A 14844-nucleotide genomic window follows, 5' to 3' on the forward strand; every position below is an offset into this window, starting at 1 on the left:
TGGTGTAACTGAGTCAGGTTTGTAGGCCTCATTGCTCGCACACGCTTTTTCAGTTCTGCCCACAAATGTTCTATAGGATTGAGGTCAGGGCTTTGTGATGGCCACTCCAATACCTTCACTTTATTGTCCTTAAGCCATTTTGTCACAACTTTGGAAGTATGGTTGGGGTCATTGTCCATTTGGAAGACCCCTTTGCGACCAAGCTTGAACTTTCTGACTGATGTCTTGAGATGTTGCTTCAATATATCCACATAATTTTCCTTCCTCATGATGCCATCTATTTTGTGAAGTGCACCAGTCCCTCCTGCAGCAAAGCACCCCCACAGCATGATGCTGCCACCTCCGTGCTTCACGGTTGGGATGGTGTTCTTCGGCTTGAAAGCCACCCCCTTTTTCCTCCAAACATAACGATGGTCATTATGGCCAAACAGTTCTATTTTTGTTTCATCAGACCAGAGGACATTTCTCCAAAAAGTACGATCATTGTCCCCATGTGCAGTTGCAAACCGTAGTCTGGCTTTTTTATGGCGGTTTTGGAGCAGTGGCTTCTTCCTTGCTGAGCGGCCTTTCAGTTATGTCGATATAGGACTAGTTTTACTGTGGATATAGATACTTTTGTACCTGTTTCCTCCAGCATCTTCACAAGGTCCTTTGCTGTTGTTCTGGGATTGATTTGCACTTTTCGCACCAAAGTACGTTCATCTCTAGGAGACAGAACACGTCTCCTTCCTCTGTACTATTGTTTGTACAGATGAACGTGGTACCTTCAGGCATTTGGAAATTGCTCCCAAGGATGAACCAGACTTGTGGAGGTCTACAATTTTTTTCTGAGGTCTTGTCTGATTTCTTTTGATTTTCCCATGTTGTCAAGCAAAGAGGCACTGAGTTTGAAGGTAGGCCTTGAAATACATCCACAGGTACACCTCCAATTGACTCAAATGATGTCAATTAGCCTATCAGAAGTTTCTAAAGCCATGACATCATTTTTTGGAATTTTCCAAGCTGTTTAAAGGCACAGTCAACTTAGTGCATGTAAACATCTGACCCACTGGAATTGTGATACAGTGAATTATAAGTGAAATAATCTGTCTGTAAACAATTGTTGGAAAAATTACTTATGTCATGCACAAAGTAGATGTCCTAACCGACTTGCCAAAACTATAGTTTGTTAACAAGAAATGTGTGGAGTGGTTGAAAAACAAGTTTTAATGACTCCATCCTAAGTGTATGTAAACTTCAACTGTACATATCGGGATATATTTATGACAATATATCGTATCGTTTTGACAATATCGTAATATACTTTTTGCGCTAGTTGGCTGTACCTTCACCAAAACTCCAGTATTATTCCTTCATAGCTTGTTCTCCATCTTCTTTTAAATAGGGAACCAATTTGTTTCCAGCACTTTTATTTCCATTACTGAGCAAAACTAGTTTTCTTCATGGCTCTCTCTTGTCCCTCTGCTCCAGACATATGGTGAGCAATATGTTTGGAACATCAGTATCGAATCGCAATACATATAGAATCGCAATACATATCGTATAAGCACCTAAGTACCGTGATAATATCATATTGTGAGATCCCTGGCCATTCCCAGCCCTAATGATCAGACACGGCTATTTGATTCAACAAGCTAGAAAATCATAGCATAGCTTCTTTATGCAAGACATGAAGTATAATCTTTCTTTTTATCAAAGAAGCCAGTCATATTGATAACATTACACCAAAAGGCCCCGTTTTTCCCAGAAGTACCCCAGGCCTCACTAATGACATTAGTGCCCACAGAAGCAGGCGGGCTGAGTGAACAAAACCCAGCTTTACTGGCATCCTCATCTGGACGCTTCATCCTGTTTTTTTTGGTTCCCCCTCACAACACACTGCTCTCCCCCTCCCCCAACCTCCCTCCCAACTCTTGAAAAACGAATGAACCGAGAGGCCTGCCATTTGTGGTACCTAGATACAATTCAATCCATAGAGGAAACTTTTAAAAAAACATTATCCTCGAACCTTGACTGTACCTACGGTGAACTCAACAAAAACAAAAGCTAGGGTAAACACATAACACACCAATACTCTGCTTGATGCTGTTCAAAAATATGCATGTCAACTAAATACCACTTTTTATTTTTGCTTAAGTATTAATGTAAGGGCTCCTATTTTGTTATCAGATCAAATTAATTACGTGATTTAGTCCAGTAAACTTGACATTTGCTGTGGCAGCAGAAAGCTTGAACTCTATGTTGCAGTGCATGACCTCCTCTATAGGCCTCAGTGTGGAATCATCCTAGCAACAGTGCTGGCCAATAGGAGACTGGCAGGAGTCTTAACTTGTAGCCAATAGGAGCCCAGTTCCAGATGTCAGTGAGTATGTGTGCCTGTGAGTGAGTGTGTTTGTCACTGTATGCGTGTGAGAAAGAGAGAGAGCTACAGCTCAGCCTTATGTGCACCCCCTGCCCATTCAAATACAGTGTTATTTGTTCCTGTCCACCTGGTATGCTGCTTCTCCCCAATGAAGGAGCCATTTCCTTACCAACAAGACAGAATTGTTTCGATGATGGTGGGGTGTTCCTTTCATTGACGGAATAATAAGAACACAAAAAGATAACTAGATTCACACCCCGAGAACTCAAAACATGTCTGCCATCTTTTTTTACTTTAATATATCAAAAGGGAACTGTTGGGTGAATGTTTTCTCCCAAAGGATTTGTTGTCATCCCTCATTCCCTCCCCCTCTCTTTTTGTTCATGCCTACGAGGCAAAAATGTGGAGATATCCCAGCAGGCGACAGGGACAGAACACAGACACGGTGTTCCTGCTAGTGCATACACTCGTCTCCCCTGTCACTGCTCACCACCCTCCGCCTCATAGCACTTGATGGGTCAGAACCAGCTGCTCTGCTTTTATCTTCCACTGACGGAGAAGGGTCCAACATTAACTTTTTGGCCCGAAAATAATTTATACTGGCCCGGACATGGTGTAGTTTAATACATTGGGGTCATGCAGGGCCTATAGGTTGTCATGCTTCCCTCTGCATCCAGCTATTAATAGGCTACATTTGGTTATTATGATATGTAATAAAAAGCTGTGTAATGCACACTGAACAAAAATATAAATGCAACAACTTCAAAGATTTTACTGAGATTCCACAGTCAATTGAAATAAATTAATTTGGCCTTCATCAATGCTTTTCACATGACTGGAAAAACAGATCCGTTGGTCACAGATATCTTTTTTTTTAAGTAGGGGTGTGGATCAGAAAACCAGTCAGTATCTTGTGTGACCACCATTTGACTCATGCAGCGCGACACACATCCTTCGCATAGAGTTGATCAGGATGTTGATTGTGGCTTGTGGAATGTTGTCCCACTCCTCTTTAATGCCTGTGCGAAGTTGCTGGATATTGGCAAACTGGAACACGCTGTCGTACACGTTGATCTAGAGCATCCCAAACATGCTCAATGGGTGACATGTCTGGTGAGTATGCAGGCCATGGAAGAACTGGGACATTTTCAGCTTCCAGAAATTATGTACAGATGCTTGCGACATGTGGCTGTGCATTATCATGCTGAAACTTGAGGTGATGGCGGTGGATGAATGGCATGACAATGGGCCTCAGGATTTCGTCACGGTATCTCTGTGCATTCAAATTGCCATCAAGTCACTTTACCCCTACCTACGTACATATTACCTAAATTACCTCGACTAACCTGTACCCCCGCACATTGACTCGGTACCGGTACCCCCCTGTATATAGCCTTGTTCGTTTATTTAGTAAATATTTCTCTTAACTCTTATTTTTCTTAAAACTGCATTGTTGGTTAAGGGCTTGTAAGTAAGCATTTCATGGTAAGGTCTACACCCGTTGTATTCGGCACATGTGACAATACAATTTGATTTCATTTTTGATTTGAAAATGCAATTGTGTACGTTGCCTGTAGCTTATGCCTGCCCATTCCATAACCCCACCGACACCATGGGGCACTCTGTTTACAACGTTGACATCAGCAAACCGCTCGCCCACACGACTTCCATCTGCCCGGTACAGTTGAAACTGGGATTCATCCTTGAAGAGCATACTTCTCCAACGTGCCAGTGGCCATTGAAGGTGAACATTTGCCCACTGATGTCGGTTACGACGCCAAACTGCAGTCAGGTCAAGACCCTGGTGAGGACGACGAGCACACAGATGAGCTTCCCTGAGGCGGTTTCTGACAGTTCTGAAAGTTATTTGGTTGTGCAAACCCACAGTTTCATCAACTGTCCGGGTGGCTGGTCTCAGACGAAAAAGCCAGTTATGGAGGTCCTGAGCTGGCGTGGTTACACGTGGTCTGCGGTTGTGAGGCCAGTTGGACGTACTGCCTCATTCTCTAAAACAACATTGGAGGCGGATTATGGTAGAGAAATTAACATTCAATTATCTGGCAACAGCTTTGGTGGACATGCCTGCAGTGAGCATGCAAATTGCTCACTCCCTCAACATGAGACATCTGTGGCATTGTGTTGTGTGACAAAACTGCACATTTTAGTGGCCTTTTATTGTCCCCAGCACAAGGTGCACCTGTGTAATGATCATGCTGTTTAATAAGCTTCTTGATATGCCACACCTGTCAGGTGGATGGATTATCTTTTCAAAGGAGAAATTCTCACTAAGAGGGATGTAAACAAATTTGTGCACAAAATTTGAGAGAAATAAGCTTTTGTGCTCATGAAAACATGGGACCAACACTTTACATGTTGTGTTTATATTTTTGTTCAGTATAATTTAGTAATGCAAGTCATTACTCTATTCTTTAGAATTGCATTGTATTGATTGCATTAATTTTTATTTCTAAAGTATGTCATTTTGAGAAAATAAATGTAACAGCTCAAAATAGGATGCTTGCCCTTTAAAGGGTAACTGTCAACCCCAATTTCAGCCTTTGCACAACCCCTTCAAATTTTACAAAAATGCCCAAAGAGTTGTGGGTGGGGGGAGTTGCTCATAAATATAAATGTTTGGGGTGGGTAAACATAGTTGTACCTGATCCCAACACTTTCCACTAAAACATACTTACCAGAAGTCCACTGGCATGCTCTGAGCAAATACGGCTCTGGACAGTTAGATCAGTGGTCAGGCACCGAGTTCCTGACATGTATTGCCACTTGCGGTTTAAGTTCAAATTCCCCATGGTGTCCAAAACAAATCTTTGAAATGTGGACTCGCATTTATTGCGTTATTGTGTTGGGAAGAAAAGTGCAATCATCACCTTGAAAATGAAGATTAGGGGCATGATCAATCTGCATTACAGTGTTTAACTCACAGATTGGTCTTGGGTACCGTATAAAACCCCTGCAACTACTACCAGGGCGACCCCTCTCACAGGTATGCTTTCACTTTTCAGAATTAGAAGTGTGTGGGCACGGGATGCATATTGTAAATAAAGGATTTGAAGAAAATTCTAATCCCCATGTGGGATTAGAATTCACAACCGTTGAACTCCAACTGTGTTAGCAGACTGCGCCACCAATCTGTCATAGAAGTTGGGAAAAAATACGACTTCACATGACCACCATTGTCATCTATTTCTTCTTAAAATGAATGTAGCTACGAATATAAACGTATAATCCTCAAAGCCTACATGTTTTTTTCTTCGTAAAAAGCACATAGATGTGTATGAAACGGTTAACAAAAATGTTGAATTTGGTCATTCGCGGAAATTTGCCTTAACTGCCTTTTAAATCGTGTAACGTCCGTAGTCTAGTCAAGGAAGCGTCATGCAAAATATATTGGCACACTCCACTTACAAAGTAAGGCACGCTGTCACCTGCTTTTATAGTAAGACTTAAGGTGGTACCACCCAGCACATCTAGAAGGGAGTGTATTTAATACCGAACCCCTCGAGATGACGGAGAGGAACCTTCTCAAGGTACCTCTACATCACGATTTCAATGGTAGAGTTGAACCACTAGGGGCAAAAAGAGCTAGATTTACTACTAAAAGACCAAAATATATAACTTTTGCAACTAACTGTCAAAATAAAGACCAGAATTGACGTATTTCTATATAACTATGCCTAAACATCTGATTTTCTATGAAACATTTTTTTTTAATCATGAAAGTTACTCTTTAAGAAAAAAACGCAATATATCGACTGGCTACAGTAGGCTAGCCAAGACGAAATGCTAGGTGTCTTTTTGAAGCTTTCTTTTAGCAGACTATCAACAGTAGCCAGCATATTGCTAGTATGTTCACTATTGAAGGTTTACTTTGGTAAATCACTTTCCCTAAAATCAATAAGCTCCGCGAGTGGATTAATGAGTGCTTCTTTTTGCTCTGGACAGCTTGTGTGTGCTGTGTTAAGGCATCAACTAATGTGACTTGCAGGAGCGTGGTGGTGCTTGAATCAACAGCCAATCATATTGCTCAAATACAAATAGCATGACTTTTCCGTGTGTATTCTTCAATGGTTTTCAATTAATGGTAGAATGCGATAGAGCAGGTACAGTGGGGAAAAAAAGTATTTAGTCAGCCACCAATTGTGCAAGTTCTCCCACTTAAAAAGATGAGAGAGGCCTGTAATTTTCATCATAGGTACACGTCAACTATGACAGACAAATTGAGGAAAAAAAATCCAGAAAATCACATTGTAGGATTTTTAATGAATTTATTTGCAAATTATGGTGGAAAATAAGTATTTGGTCACCTACAAACAAGCAAGATTTCTGGCTCTCACAGACCTGTAACTTCTTCTTTAAGAGGCTCCTCTGTCCTCCACTCATTACCTGTATTAATGGCACCTGTTTGAACTTGTTATCAGTATGAAAGACACCTGTCCACAACCTCAAACAGTCACACTCCAAACTCCACTATGGCCAAGACCAAAGAGCTGGCTCAAAGGACACCAGAAACAAAATTGTAGACCTGCACCAGGCTGGGAAGACTGAATCTGCAATAGGTAAGCAGCTTGGTTTGAAGAAATCAACTGTGGGAGCAATTATTAGGAAATGGAAGACATACAAGACCACTGATAATCTCCCCTCGATCTGGGGCTCCACGCAAGATCTCACCCCGTGGGTCAAAATGATCACAAGAACGGTGAGCAAAAATCCCAGAACCACACGGGGGGACCTAGTGAATGACCTGCAGAGAGCTGGGACCAAAGTAACAAAGCCTACCATCAGTAACACACTACGCCGCCAGGGACTCAAATCCTGCAGTGCCAGACGTGTCCCCCTGCTTAAGCCAGTACATGTCCAGGCCCGTCTGAAGTTTGCTAGAGTGCATTTGGATGATCCAGAAGAGGATTGGGAGAATGTCATATGGTCAGATGAAACCAAAATAGAACTTTTTGGTAAAAACTCAACTCGTCGTGTTTGGAGGACAAAGAATGCTGAGTTGCATCCAAAGAACACCATACCTACTGTGAAGCATGGGGGTGGAAACATCATGCTTTGGGGCTGTTTTTCTGCAAAGGGACCAGGACGACTGATCCGTGTAAAGGAAAGAATGAATGGGGCCATGTATCGTGAGATTTTGAGTGAAAACCTCCTTCCATCAGCAAGGGCATTGAAGATGAAACGTGGCTGGGTCTTTCAGCATGACAATGATCCCAAACACACCGCCCGGGCAACGAAGGAGTGGCTTCGTAAGAAGCATTTCAAGGTCCTGGAGTGGCCTAGCCAGTCTCCAGATCTCAAACCATAGAAAATCTTTGGGAGTTGAAAGTCTGTGTTGCCCAGCGACAGCCCCAAAACATCACTGCTCTAGAGGAGATCTGCATGGAGGAATGGGCCAAAATACCAGCAACAGTGTGTGAAAACCTTGTGAAGACTTACAGAAAACGTTTGACCTGTGTCATTGCCAACAAAGGGTATATAACAAAGTATTGAGAAACTTTTGTTATTGACCAAATACTTATTTTCCACCATAATTTGCAAATAAATTCATAAAAAATCCTACAATGTGATTTTCTGGATTTTTTTCTTCTAATTTTGTCTGTCATAGTTGACGTGTACCTATGATGAAAATTACAGGCCTCTCTCTCATCTTTTTAAGTGGGAGAACTTGCACAATTGGTGGCTGACTAAATACTTTTTTCCCCCACTGTACATGCTTGGAACTCTGGGCATGATCAAGTTAAGAGAGTGGCTTACCTGGTAAGGGTGTACTCCCTGAGTCCTGGGTGCAGGTTCATGGCAGAAAATGTACCTATACATCCCCTCAACCGCTTGTCTCTGCCTATTTTCCATGTGACAAACAGCGGGCTGAAAGAGAAAGAAGGGAAGACAATGTTAGGACCTTTAGAGTTAAACACATTAGAACATCATTTAAAAACTAGGCCAAATAAATAGTTTGAAGGTCCAGGATTCACTTACAGTGCATTCGGAAAGTATTCAGACCCCTTGACTGTCCACTTTGTTATGTTACAACCTTATTTTAAAATTGATTAAATTATTTATTTTTCTCATCAATCTACACACAATACCCCATAATGACAAAGCAAAACTGGTTTTTAGAATTTTTGCACATTTATAAAAAAAATTACAAAACTATATTTACATAAGTATTCATACCCTTTGCTATGAGACTCGAAATTGAGCTCAGGTGCATCCTGTTTCCATTGATCATCCTTGAGATGTTTCTACAACTTGGAGTCCACCTGTGGTCAATTAAATTGATTGAACATGATTTGGAAAGGCACACACCTGTCTATATAAAGGTCCCACAGTTGACAGTGCATGTCAGAGCAGAAACCAAGCCATGAGGTCGAAGGAATTGTCCGTAGAGCTGCGAAACAGGATTGTGTCGAGGCACAGATCTGGGGAAGGGTACCAAAACATTTCTGCAGTATTGAAGGTCCCCAAGAACACAGTGGCCTCCATCATTCTTAAATGGAAGAAGTTTGGAACCACCAAGACTCTTCCTTGAGCTGGCCCCCTGGCCAAACTGAGCAATCGGGGGAGAAGGGCCTTGTTGGTCAGGGAGGTGACCAAGAACTTGATGGTCACGCTGACAGAGCTCGAGTTCCTCTGTGGAGATGGGAGAACCTTCCAGAAGGACAACCATTTCTGCAGCACTCCACCAATCAGGCCTTTATAGTAGAGTGGCCAGACAGAAGCCACTCCTCAGTAAAAGGCCCATGACAGCCTGCTTGGAGTTTTCCAAAAGGCACCTAAAGGACTCTCAGACCATGAGAAACAAGATTCTCTGGTCTGATGAAACCAAGATTGAACTCTTTGGCCTGAATGCCAAGTGTCACGTCTGGAGGAAACCAGGCACCACTCATCACCTGACCAATACCATCCTTACGGAGAAGCATGGTGATGGCAGCATCATGCTGTGGGGATGTTTTTCAGCGGCAGGGACTGGGAGACTAGTCAGGGTCGAGGGAAAGATGAACAGAGCAAAGTACAGAGAGATCCTTGATGAAAACCTGCTCCAAAGCGCTCAGGACCTCAGACTGGGGCGAAGGTTCACCTTCCAACAGGACAGCCAAGACAACGCAGGAGTGGCGTCGGGACAAGTCTTTGAATGTCCTTGAGTGGCCCAGCCAGAGCCTGGACTTGAACTCAATCGAACATCTCTGAAAAGACCTGAAAATAGCTGTGCAGCGTCGCTCCCCATCCAACCTGACAGAGCTTGAGAGGATCTGCAGAGAAGAATGGGAGAAACTCCCCAAATACAGGTGTGCCAAGCTTGTAGCGTCATACCCAAGAAGACTCAAGGCTGTAATCGCTGCCAAAGATGCTTCAACACATTACTGAGTAAATGGTCTGAATACTTATGTAAATGTGATATTTCCATAAACCCTGTTTATGCTTTGTCATTATGGGGTATTGTGTGTAGATTTAATCCATTTTAGAATAAGGCTGTAACGTAACAAAATGTAGAAAAAGTCAAGGGGTCTGAATACTTTCCGAATGCACTGTAGGGTTGAGAAAAACAATTGTGGACGCAATATTTGAATTGATTTCTCACATTCCTAGTGGTGACACTGACAACAAAGGGCTTTCTCAACTAACATTGTACTGACAGATATTGAGTGTGTAGCAAGTACTGAAAATAAGAGGGCTATATGAGGTTTCTGTTACAGTTTGCTATTAGAAAGATCATAGCCCTCTGTTTTACATTCAGGTGTTCTCTGGATCAAAGTAAAGTTAACCTTTTCTGTCAAAGCAGCAACCTGTCCAGTTTACTCTGCCTGTTTATCATGGTCATATGGACTCAGTCAGCACCACAGTTTGAGTTTGACTGCCCATTGGGAGCTAAAATCAATTTGCGAGAGACTGGGACCAGCGAGGCAGCAGTCAGTGACATTTTGTCTTGTGGTATGTGTGCCTAGAGAATTTTGTGCACCAACAGATATACTGCATTGCTTTCTCTGTAAAATGACACAATGTAGCCTTGTTAGCCTAAATTGTTATGGTTAGTCTCTTACCAACAAAAAACAACACATACATGTTTAACACACCCACACAATATGCAGGGAATATTGCAGATTAGGGTGTCCAATGAATCACCGAAAAGCCTGGCAGCAGCTCCACCTCTTTGCCCTCAGATCTCACCTAAGAGATTTAGCACCTTTTCTCAATTACCCCCAGGATTACTGTCGCTAACTAAGTATTTCCCAAAAAAGTATATTGCGCAACACAAAAGGATAATACTTGCATTGGTTAATACACTTTGTTAATACATACATCACTTTCAAATAGCCTAACTAGTCCCAATCTGGGCAGATAAGGATGACGGTATGAGGGTTCCAGCCTCATTCATACTTAAGGACATGTTCTACTCTGAGCTGAGTATTAATATGCTCTCTATTGTATAAACTCACTTCTCCAGAAGAAATAGAGCTGTCCAGCAGAGCACATTGTGGAGGTAACTATATCTATCATGATGACCACCTCATAAAGAAAAGGCCAGGAAAAGAAAATACACAGTTGAAGTTGGAAGTTTACATACACTTAGGTTGGAGTCATTAAAACTCGTTTTCAACCACTCCACAAATTTCTTGTTAACAAACTATAGTTTTGGCAAGTCGGTTAGGACATTTACTTTGTGCATGACACAAGTCATTTTTAAAACAATTGTTTACAGACAGATTATTTCACTTATAATTCACTGTATCACAATTCCAGTGGGTCAGAAGTTTACATACACTAAGTTGACTGTGCCTTTAAACAGCTAGGAAAATTCCAGAAAATTATGTCATGGCTTTAGAAGCTTCTGATAGGCTAATTGACATCATTTGAGTCAATTGGAGGTGTCCCTGTGGATGTATTTCAAGGCATACCTTCAAACTCAGTGCGTCTTTGCTTGACATCATGGAAGAAAGAAATCAGCCAAAACCTCAGAAAAAAGTTGTAGACCTCCACAAGTCTGGTTCATCCTTGGGAGCAATTTCCAAACGCCTGAAGGTACCACGTTCATCTGTACAAACAATAGTACGCAAGTATAAACACCATGGGACCACACAGCTGTCATACCGCTCAGGAAGGAGACGCGTTCTGTCTCCTAGAGATGAACGTACTTTGTTGCGAAAAGTGCAAATCAATCCCAGAACAACAGCAAAGGACCTTGTGAAGATGCTGGAGGAAACGGGTACAAATGTATCTATATCCACAGTAAAACAAGTCCTATATCGACATAACCTGAAAGGCCGCTCAGCAAGGAAGAAGCCACTGCTCCAAAACCGCCATAAAAAACCCAGACTACGGTTTGCAACTGCACATGGGGACAAAGATCGTACTTTTTGGAGAAATGTCTTGTGGTCTGATGAAACAAAAATAGAACTGTTTGGCCATAATGACCATCGTTATGTTTGGAGGAAAAAGGGGGTTTCTTGCAAGCCGAAGAACACCATCCCAACCGTGAAGCACGGAGGTGGCAGCTTCATGCTGCGGGGGTGCTTTGCTGCAGGAGGGACTGGTGCACTTCACAAAATAGATGGCATCATGAGGAAGGAAAATTATGTGGATATATTGAAGCAACATCTCAAGACATCAGTCAGGAAGTTAAAGCTTGGTCGCAAATGGGTCTTCCAAATGGACAATGACCGCAACCATACTTCCAAAGTTGTGGCAAAATGGCTTAAGGACAATAAAGTGAAGGTATTGGAGTGGCCATCACAAAGCCCTGACCTCAATCCTATAGAAAATGTGTGGGCAGAACTGAAAAAGCGTGTGCGAGCAAGGAGGCCTACAAACCTGACTCAGTTACACCAGCTCTGTCAGGAGGAATGGGCCAAAATTAACCCAACTTATTGTGGGAAGCTTGTGGAAGGCTTCCCGAAACGTTTGACCCAAGTTAAACAATTTAAAGGCAATGCTACCAAATACTAATTGAGTGTATGTAAACTTCTGACCCACTGGGAATGTGATGAAAGAAATAAAAGCTGAAATAAATCATTCTCTCTACTATTATTCTGACATTTCATGTTCTTAAAATAAAGTGGTGATCCTAACTGACCTAAAACAGGGACATTTTACAAGGATTAAATGTCAGGAATTGTGAAAAACTGAGTTTAAATGTATTTGGCTAAGGTGTATGTAAACTTCCGACTTCAACTGTATCTATTCTTAGTATCAATGCCTTTCTTGAAGCTCATGACTTCATGTATATTTAAAAGCCGGGAAAATGCAGAGGGGAGGGAGGAAAGACGGTCTTGGGAAAGAGTATGATAGAGAAAAATCTGTTGCTTACTAATCAAAAATGTTGTCAATATTCTTGATCATCAACGTGTTTAGAGTGAGGAATAGTTGAGGAGCAGCCAATCTACATTAAAATCAAGTCCTCTCTGGAATGCACAGACAGCACTCGATAAGTGTCTGAAAATAACAGAACAGTGGACAATCACTTCACAGTCTGAAAGAAGACTGTAGAGAGGAGAGAGCGAGACAGCACAAGAGAAAATAAATTGTCTGAGTGAGTGTGTGAGTAAGACAGAGGCATCGCAAACTTGCTTGTGAGATTGATGTCAGTTGATCCTAATAAGAAGTGATCTCTGGAGTGACAGACAGACAACCCCATACTTTAGAAGCGAGGGGGCAGCTCTGCTGTAAAGGGTTGACTTCATACAGACAAGCTCCTCCAGACAGCCAGTGAGTGAGTCAGTCCATCCGTCAGGCCGGCCACTTCATGGCTATGCAGTAGAGACCCACCCAACCCAAAAGACTGACTGTCGCAGCCTGCAGCTCCCTACTTAAAATGAATGGCTTTTAATCTGGCTGATGAACCCCTTGGCAAATAAGGTGAGCAGCAGCCTGAGAGAGAGACTGTGTTAGCCAATACATTCATCTATGGGAAAGCAAGTGCAGAGGCAGAGACGCTTAACAAGAGCTGCAGTTGTGACCCCAGTCACCACTGAGGGGTGAAAGACCACCTTTAACGACAGTTTTCCATTGGTCTGACAAAAGCTGTGGTTCCATTGAAATTCTACTTCAAAAGGATTTTCAGTTAGAACATTTGTCGATCATACAGTTTCCTGACAAGAATCCATGATGGATCTCTTGCGAGTGAGCGGCCAGTTGTGCCTGCTAACTAAACATTCTTATTCTATGGTGAGTGTTACGAGTTCTGGAGGGAGGGGTGACAGGGAACATTTTTGACATGCAGCCAGGGTTGATGGGTTCAGTGCGTTACAAAAGCCAGACTCCTGCGAGTCAACATGGATTTATCTTAATGAACTGCTGTTGAATCAATCACACCATGAGGTCTGAGCAAACAAGAGAATCTGTCTAAAACCCCCATGGCTGAGTCATGAAAATAGTGTGAGGGACAATAGGGCACTGCAGATATGAAAGGGAGACGGTGGGGGTGGCCTGGGTTTAAACAGCTAGAAACCAGAAAATCATCTTCGCCTTTAGGCAGGTAACAACACAGAAGCTGACCACTAAGAATCTACATTCAATGACTGTATTCCCTGGGCCCCTATTAGATGCTCACTATGCTATGCGTAATTCAGGCTATTTTTCCTCTCTCCCTCTACTCTAGCTTTTTTGGCAGAGCTCCCACTCAGTTCTGTGTGCCCATTCTGAAGAGTAATCCCAGCCTGCTGGCCACATACTAAAGGGATGTCCTATTGCATCACGTGCCATACTGTGACCTTGACGATTCCACTCATCATCCATTCCCCCACCCACCCACAGCCAACACCATCCTCACATACCATACCAACCCCCATCCAGACTGCTCTGCATGCCTGAAGAGGGAAGAGCAGAAACATTCTCAATGGTTTCAATTAAACATGTGTAAAAGGGTGATTAAACTACACAAAAAATATAAACGCAACATGTAAAGTGTTGGTCCCATGTTTCATGAGCTGAAATAAAAGATCACAGAAATTGTCCATAAGCACAAAAAGCTTATTTCTCTCAAATTGTGTGCACAAATTTGTTTACATCCCTGTTAGTGAGCATTTCTCCTTTCCACGCCAACCCAGGACCTCCACATCCGACTTCTTCACCTGCGGGATCGTCTGAGACCAGCCACCCCTACATCTGATGAAACTGTGTTTGCACAACCAAAGAATTTCTGCATAAACTGTCAGAAACCATCTCAGGGAAGCTCATCTGCGTGCTTGTCGTCTTCACCAGGGTCTTGACCTGACTGCAGTTCGGCGTCGTAACCGACTTCAGCATTTGCTCATCTTCGATGGCCACTGTCACGCTGGAGAAGTGCTCGCTTCACGGATGAATCCCGGTTTCAACTGTACTGGGCAGATGGCGTTGTGTGGGTGAGCGGTTTGCTGTTGTGAAAGGAGTGCCCCATGGTGGGGTTATGGTATGGGCAGGCATAAGCTATGGATAATGAACACAATTGCATTTTATCAATGGCAATTTGAATGCACAGAGATACCGTGACG

The 14844-nt window shown here is 42.6% G+C and overlaps 1 protein-coding gene across 1 annotated transcript in view; it reads right to left on the minus strand.

Moving 5' to 3' along the window:
- LOC121541816 (AMME syndrome candidate gene 1 protein-like) overlaps positions 1 to 14844 on the minus strand; it is a 38979-nt gene that overhangs the window by 14601 nt on the left and 9534 nt on the right. Inside the window, exon 2 of the mRNA XM_041851128.2 lies at positions 8135 to 8245. Coding sequence (XP_041707062.1) covers positions 8135 to 8245 — 111 coding nt within the window. The remainder of the gene's footprint in view (positions 1 to 8134; positions 8246 to 14844) is intronic.

This window comes from Coregonus clupeaformis, chromosome 27 (genome assembly GCF_020615455.1).
Source record: "Coregonus clupeaformis isolate EN_2021a chromosome 27, ASM2061545v1, whole genome shotgun sequence".
In the NCBI taxonomy this organism is placed as follows: domain Eukaryota; kingdom Metazoa; phylum Chordata; class Actinopteri; order Salmoniformes; family Salmonidae; genus Coregonus; species Coregonus clupeaformis.